At 31.7% G+C, this 7,760-nt stretch overlaps 1 protein-coding gene and 1 long non-coding RNA gene across 5 annotated transcripts in view; one reads left to right on the forward strand and one right to left on the reverse strand.

Annotated features, from left to right (window-relative positions):
- The window catches only part of egfem1 (EGF-like and EMI domain containing 1), a 119,410-nt gene that overhangs the window by 110,569 nt on the left and 1,081 nt on the right, over positions 1 to 7,760 (forward strand). For 2 of the 3 annotated variants that reach the window (XM_087283185.1, XM_087283186.1), the window contains 3 exons: positions 859 to 984; positions 1,066 to 1,194; positions 4,533 to 7,760. The exon at positions 4,533 to 7,760 is cut by the window's right edge and continues 1,081 nt beyond it. In XM_087283185.1, coding sequence (XP_087139311.1) covers positions 859 to 984; positions 1,066 to 1,194; positions 4,533 to 4,597 — 320 coding nt within the window. In that variant the 3' untranslated portion in view covers positions 4,598 to 7,760. 3 annotated transcript variants of the gene reach the window in all.
- The window catches only part of LOC141377893 (uncharacterized), a 57,050-nt gene that overhangs the window by 25,560 nt on the left and 23,730 nt on the right, over positions 1 to 7,760 (reverse strand). The window lies entirely within an intron of this gene.

Below are 7,760 nucleotides of genomic sequence, written 5' to 3' on the forward strand. Positions count from 1 at the left end.
CCATCGTTATACAATAACTTGCCCAATTACCATAACCTGCCTAGTTAACCTAATGAACCTAATTAAGCCTTGAAATGTCACTTTAAGCTGTATAGAAGGTGTCTTGAATAATATCCAGTCAAATATTATGTACTTTAAATTTATTTTAAATAAAGTCTAAATTATTTATTCACAAATTACACTGATTTGGTTCTCTTTGTGACTTTGCTGTTCATTTTCTCATCCTCAGGTCATTTAAGATGTACAGTAGGAGTCTATTTTTCTTCAGCAGGATTTTTAAAGCTAAAACTGTGGTCGTTTGATGATTCATAAAGTGCAAGTCTACGTCTTTGAGTAACAGAATCATATACAGGCAAAACAAAATTAATATCCAAAAGCAAGAATAAAGCAAGAGTAATAATGAGTATTTTATATACGGTATATACTTAATACTTAAAAAATGCCATTTACTTTTTGCTCAAACTACTTATTTACAATGGACAACCCACACAATTCTTAAGTTTTTTTGTGACAGCTTAATTGTTTTATGTTCAATCCACTTAAATTTGTAAATATATATAAAAAGTTAACTTAATTGGCATTTCATTCTGCTGTGGCTACCCTTGATAAGTCAGGGACTAAGCTGAAGGAAAATAAATTCTTAATTCCTTCATGTTGTCCCAACACAAATCAATTGAAATCAATTTTGAACAGTGCATGATTCACATGCACTACTTTGCTTTTATTTTGTGAAAAGCTTTCTAAATTACTTTCTTCTACTGAACACAAAACAAGATTTTCTGAAAAATGTTGGGGAATAAAAACAGCCTATCACAGGACAGGGGTCAGCTGTTCTCTCTGTCTGTGTTTGTGTCACAGGTTGCGAGTCTGGCCGTTTTGGACGTGATTGTGCAGGTGTGTGTGATTGTGATGGGGCATCCTGTGATCCAACCACTGGACAGTGTCTCTGTCCTCCTGGAAAGACTGGAGAACGCTGTGAGAAAGGTACATGCAGATCTCGCATATACATACACTCTCACAAAACTTGCTGAAACCTTGACCTTAACTGTAATATTGTGCGTTTAGTTTGTGACAGCAGGTATTATGGCCCGGACTGCTCTTTCCAGTGTGAGTGTGTTCATGGAGGACAATGTGACCCTCAAACTGGACACTGCTCCTGTCCTCAAACCTGGCTAGGGCCTACCTGTGAACATGGTAAGGGTTTGTGTGTTTTTGTGTGCGTTAGTGTGTGTGTGTGTGTGTGTGTGTGTGTGTGTGTGTGTGTGTGTGTGTGTGTGAGATTAGATATATTTTTGACAAAACTCCACAGTATAAAAACATTACTTGTTACTTTAAAATGTCAAATTATGATTAGATAATTTGTTTATGATGATAATAATAATAATAATAATAATAATAATAATAATAATAATTAGAATTAGAATTAGAATATAATAATTGTTTTAATTATGAAAAAGTGTATAGTTAGTTTAACATTAGCAAATCATTTATTTAAGTCAGAGTCATTTGATTTAAAGTATTTGCTGATACCAAACTCCGATCCGATAATTCTTTAATACATAAAAAAGAATAAAGAAGAGTGAAGAAACAGATCCAGGATGTTCCTTATTTTGTATTCAATTCACCTTATTTTAACATTTAACAACTCTGTATACAAACAGAGCTCTTCTAAGGTAGCTTGAATAATCAGGTAATAAATAACATCAATTCTTCATATTTACACTTTAGTGCAACAGTAAATGTAAAAAAAAATCTGATATAAAAACAAATAGTGCCTCAACTTAAAATACCCGGCAGGCATCCCAAGTTTACATATCTCACAGTTTGCAATGGCAATGTTGTCATCATAAACTTTATAATACCTCCAGACCGCAGACATACACGCGCTTTCCGCTATAAGCTGCTTTCATGTTCAACTTTGCCGACATTTAACCAATAGCGTCTCTGAAATAAAGTGATGTCATGCCCCACGCGTTGCTCATTTCAAAATATATATGAGGGCTCTAGGCTAAATTTTGCACTGGTTGTACTGGTGCGACTAAGAAAAAGTTAGACGCACCTAAATTTTCAATCGCATCACATTTTTACATTTATATTAAAGATAAACAAGGCTAGAATATTAAAATCAGGTACATTTTTATAGCCGGGTATTTCTTTAACTACGGGCACTTTTATGTCCTTTGATCAGATATCCAAAATATATAGAATTTGGTTCAAATTTCTTTTTCAGTCAAACTAATAATAAAACCTACTTAAAAAATTAATATCTTTCTATTTTTTTTTTTCATATTATTCAACCTACTTTTAAGTGTCAAAATCACTGTTTTCACCTTGTCGCACACCCAGAGTTTGAAACTTTCACAATGAAAATAACATTTTAAAATATTATTGATCTGGTATCTATTAATGTATCTTAATTAAGCACTGGTGAAATTACTTACATATTTTATAGTTATTAATGTGAGACTATTATCAATATTATTTTTTATACAAAATATAGCTGTCGCACAATATCAGTGTCATTTCCACCACAACACTGTAATGTCACTTTAAAAAGCTTGTGTTCAGGATGGAGGGAATTTAAATTTGTATCAACAACACATCATTTCCAAACATGCTGTACCCGCAAAGATGTTTTTAAAAACCAAACAAAATGAAGGGGAATAAGAGTGTTTTGTATACATGAAAGACTAGTATCAATTCAAAGCTAATCGGTGAAGCTTTTTTTCATTTTTTTCCACAGTAAACTGTTGAAATGTCATTTCCACCACCGTCATTTCCACCACCACACACATTTTTTTAAAAATATTTAAAAATTTCTTATCACACATTAAAAGTGTATTCAGAATGTTTTAAATTTGTTTTTTGCATAAGTAAAATGTGGAGGATCTTTTTATATATTTGCAAACATTCTGTAAGTGTACATATTCTCTCAATAATAATAATAAAAAAGTGTATTCACAATGTATAAGTTCATGCTCTATTCAATATACAAATTCAGTTCATTTATTTTCTAATAAGCTCTTAACAAAATTAATATAACATTTTAGTGTGACAGGTGTACAATTCAGCATTCAACTAATTTATTTAATTGATAAATGTATAATTGATATATATATATTGTGGAAAGATTGGTTAAACTAGATACAAACATGACCTTAGACAATGTTTGACTGCCATAATTTATTTCATTTTGAAATAAAAGCTGTATATTGAGATGTGGTGGAATTGACATTTGTTCTGTTCACGATGTTAAAAAAAAATGTTAAAAATGTGAAATATGAACAATTTCTCTTATCCAAGTTTGTCCTCTTACAGATCTTAAAACTAGACAAATTGTTTAAACTTATGAGGATATGTTTTGTTAATTTTGAACAAGTTTTTTTACTCAACTTCAAAAAGCTAAAAGTGCCTGTAGTTAAAGAATTGCCCAGCATCACAAAAATCTTGTGGTTGTGCACTTGTTTAATAAAAATCTTTGTGATTGTAACATTCCACATGCAATAAAGTGTATCGATAACCAAAAGCAAGATCATATTATGATACTTATCGAAATATTTATGTTTTTGGCAGTTGAACCAAAAAATAATTTTTTTCCCCTTGAAAAGCTGGTCGCACCAGTGCAACCTCAGATTTTTTTAGTCGTACCATTAAGAAATAAGGTCGAAATATATTCAAGTCTTGATCAGGAGGTAATGTCCGATTCCGATCGAGTCTGAAACCGCGTGATCGGGCCCGATTTCCAATCATGTGATCAGTTCTGGACATCCCTAATTCTGAATTAAATAATTTATTTATTAATAATAATTTTGTCCTTAAAATGGTGTTTAAAAAATTAAAAACTGCTTTTATTCAAGCCGAAATAAAACAAATAAGACTTTCTCCAGAAGAAAAAATATTATCAGACATACTGTGAAAATTTCCTTGCTCTGTTAACCATCATTTGGCAAATATTTAAAAAAGAAAAAAAGAATCAAATGGAGGCTAATAATTCTGACTTCAACTGTATATGATATTGAATACATGTATATTTTTCATTGATTTTCATTTAATTGTTGATTTGGTCCTGTATAGATGTATTATTCACATTTCCTCATTTATATTTTGAGTAATACTTTTTATTGTATTTGTGTAATTGTGCGTTTTAAATCACAATTTCCCATCTTAATATGACATGCAACACTAAGAATAGTGTGTAAATCTTGGTTACATGAACACTTTAAAAATGACCATATATTTGTTTAATACATTTATCACATTATTATTAATAATTTTGTAATGCAAAAATAATTGTATCTAAAAGGGTTGCATGAATATTCATTAAATACAATGTAAAAACTCCATAATTTTACCGTTTATTTCCAGCAACTTGGGTGCCGAAAAAAAAGGAAAATAATGGCCATTAAATTACAGAAATTTACAGTAAAATAGCAGGTTGAATAACAAAAATTTAAATTCAAGGACATTTTTGTAATTTATTGGCCGTTATTTTACATTTATTTTATGCTCATCTCTCTTTGTGTTTCTCTCAGGTGCTTTTGCAGATCTTGCGTTTGCTCAAATACACAAGAGGCGACGGCATGTATCACACTCCTAGTCCTGCCACAGACACACACACTCGGCTGACATCCAGCAGAAGGCGAGTGGCATGGCTGAACGAGTGTGTGAGCTTATGTGCGACTTGTTATTATGGGTTTTCCCCCCAGACAAGCGAACCACAGGAGAATTAGTAAGAGGAAGCAATCCCAAAAAACACAGACACACACAAACACCCCTCTGCATGCACACAAGACCACTGACAGCCTGTCAATGAATGACTATCTATGAAGAAAGGACAGTTTAAGGTGAATATCACACATATAACATGCTAAAGACGATCAGTGTAACTTAAACACTTGTGTTGTGAGCTCTGTTTGTGCATACATTTGCAAAGTCCCACATCAGACAGTCAAACCAAACCATCCGATCGGCTGAACGCCCTCCGAGCCACAAAGCCTAACCGAATTTCGCTATTACAGGATCAGAGCGAAGCCTCAACCGCTCATTTCTATAGTACATACCACAAATACACCACTAAAGTGGCACGTCAGAATACAGCAACACTCAATGAGATTATTGCCTTCCATACATACCATGCAAAGGCTAAAATTTACCTTGTAAACATACACCAACACTAAATTTATCCTTTAGTTTTTAACGATGTTGTCTATAAAGTCCTCTTTTATAGTACTTTTATGTTTTTTTTTAAGTATATGAAGCATGAATGTGGAGCATTTGTGCTAGATATTCTATTTTAAGGGATCGTTCACCCAAAAACGAAAGTTAATTTACTCGCCCTCAAGCCATCAGAGATGTTATGTGACCTTTATTTCAGTATAACGTACAAGAAAAACGATTTTAGGCTGAAACTGTGGTCCTGTGTAATTTCCAAAAAAAAAAAAAAAAAAAGTCAATGGTTGCCAGCACTGAATAAAAAAAAAAAAAAAAGTCTGGCAAAACAAAATTCAGTTGAATTAATTCATTCTAAAATATATTTGCAGTACAAGTTATTGAATTTAGAATTTAGTTATTGAATTGCAAGTAAGCAGAAGTTATTGAATTTAGTACACTTCTTACACACAATAATGGGATTACGTGTGACATTAGACAAAATAAGGAGGTTAATCACTGTCTGTCAATTTAGTTTGTTTGTGTAAAACCTCATACTTTAGGTATTATTCTTCAAACAATATATACAAGATAACTCGGTAACACTTTATAATAACTAGGAATTATTTATTAAGCATTAGCATATCGTGAATTCATTATTTGTTAAGCATTAACTCTACATTAATAAATTTTAGTGAGCAGTTTAGAACTACAGCTACAAATGTTCTAGTCTTGTCTTATGAGCACATGTGCTTAATGATTGTGTTTTTATCCTTTGTGAGTGATTCATTTTTCATTACTAAATTAAGTATCGCATTATTTACAAACCAGTTCGATTTTAAACTCAGGCTCAACTTTATTATCCCGTTTAGAGAAACTAAAAATGCAGCAAGGTGCCATAACACAGGCAAAGTTCCATGTACACATTAATAAAATATAACCTCACAACATACCATACATCATTATGTAGGTGCATCTCCCTCTCCCCTGGACTCATTAAATGACTTGATGGCCACCATTCTAAAAGAATTTCTGGTTCTGTTTGTCCTGCAAATAGGAACTCTAAAACAATGTCCTGATGGCAGCAGCGGAAACACAGAGTACAATGTGTAATTTAGGGTGCAAAGGATACCCTGAGCTCTCTTTAAAACATAATTATGGTAAGTTACCATTGGACCAGCCTGGTTAAAACCGATGATCTTGCCTGCCACCTTCACCAGGCTGCTCAGCCTGTTCTTACTTGACACACTCAGATTATCGTACCAAGCTACAATGCAAAAAGATAAAACAGATTCAATAAATTGTTTATAAAACAATTTACAGACATCATAGAGCAGTATTTTATAGTAGCTGATGGTTTTTAAGATCATTCAGAATAGGTAAATTTACATTTGAATGTATTCATTTTGAGTATCCTAATTATTTACAACAATATTCTGGTTTTTCCCCTTAAATTATCAACTTAGACATTTATTCTGTTCAGACTTATTTTTTGTTGCTCGTTGTAAAACATCTATTGGTAAAAGAGCGTTTATGTTTAAGGGTCCTGCAGATTGGAGTAATTTGCCTGCTAACATTCGATCCATTACATCATTTAAGGTCTTTAAGCAAACTTTGTTATCATATTTTACTTTGGATTGTACCAGTTTTTCCTGAGGATGTTTTTATTTATGTGGTGATTTGATTCACTGATCTGTATATAGTTTTTGTACTATTTATGTTTACAAATGTTTGTATATGTATGTATGCATGTATGTACTGTATGTATGTATGTGTGCATGTATGTATGCATGTATGTATGTGTGTATGTGTGTATGCATGTATGTATGTATGTGTGTATGTATGTATGTATGTACTGTATGTATGTATGCATGTATGTATGTATGCATGTACTGTATGTATGTATGTATGTATGTATGTATGTATGTATGTATGCTTGCATGTATACTACTTCCCCCTTTTTTATGTTATGTTTTTTGGATGTTTTATTTCTTCTTCTGGTGTTATTATTATGTGATTGTGATTAATTGTGGGACCCCCTTGAAAATGAGATGGTACAGTACATCTTAAGGGGTTTATCCTAATAAATAAATATCAAAAGTAAATGATTAATAAACTATTGAAACCAACGTTTATATATCCTATTATTCAGGCCTACAGTAGTGGTTACTATTTATGTTATTAATGCTTTATTAACACAACTTCTTGCAGTTTTGTGACCTAAAGTGAGGACTATGTATGCTTTATAAATCCCGTATAAATGACAATTAAAGGCTCAGTATTGAATGAACAATAACCTTTGCGATCCTATCTAAAAATAAAACTATTGTAAAATTACTGTACAAATTGGATAAAACAACATAATAATTTGACAATACATTATGACAACATTTCAATGTTATTTAGCGATGTCTAAACTGTACAGTGATTTTTATTTTAGATAAGGTTGCAAAGATTTATTTTTCATTTGAAGTACAGTTTCAGTTGTGGATCTTCAAATGAAAATAAATAAATAAAGTCGTTTATTTTCTTTTTTTCTGTTTAGAATTTAACTAAGCCTTTAAATGTTACTTATAAGGGATTTATAAAGCATAAATAGTCCTCACTTTAGA

The sequence above is a fragment of the Danio rerio genome, chromosome 15 (genome assembly GCF_052040795.2).
Source record: "Danio rerio strain M-AB ecotype USA chromosome 15, GRCz13ab, whole genome shotgun sequence".
In the NCBI taxonomy this organism is placed as follows: domain Eukaryota; kingdom Metazoa; phylum Chordata; class Actinopteri; order Cypriniformes; family Danionidae; genus Danio; species Danio rerio.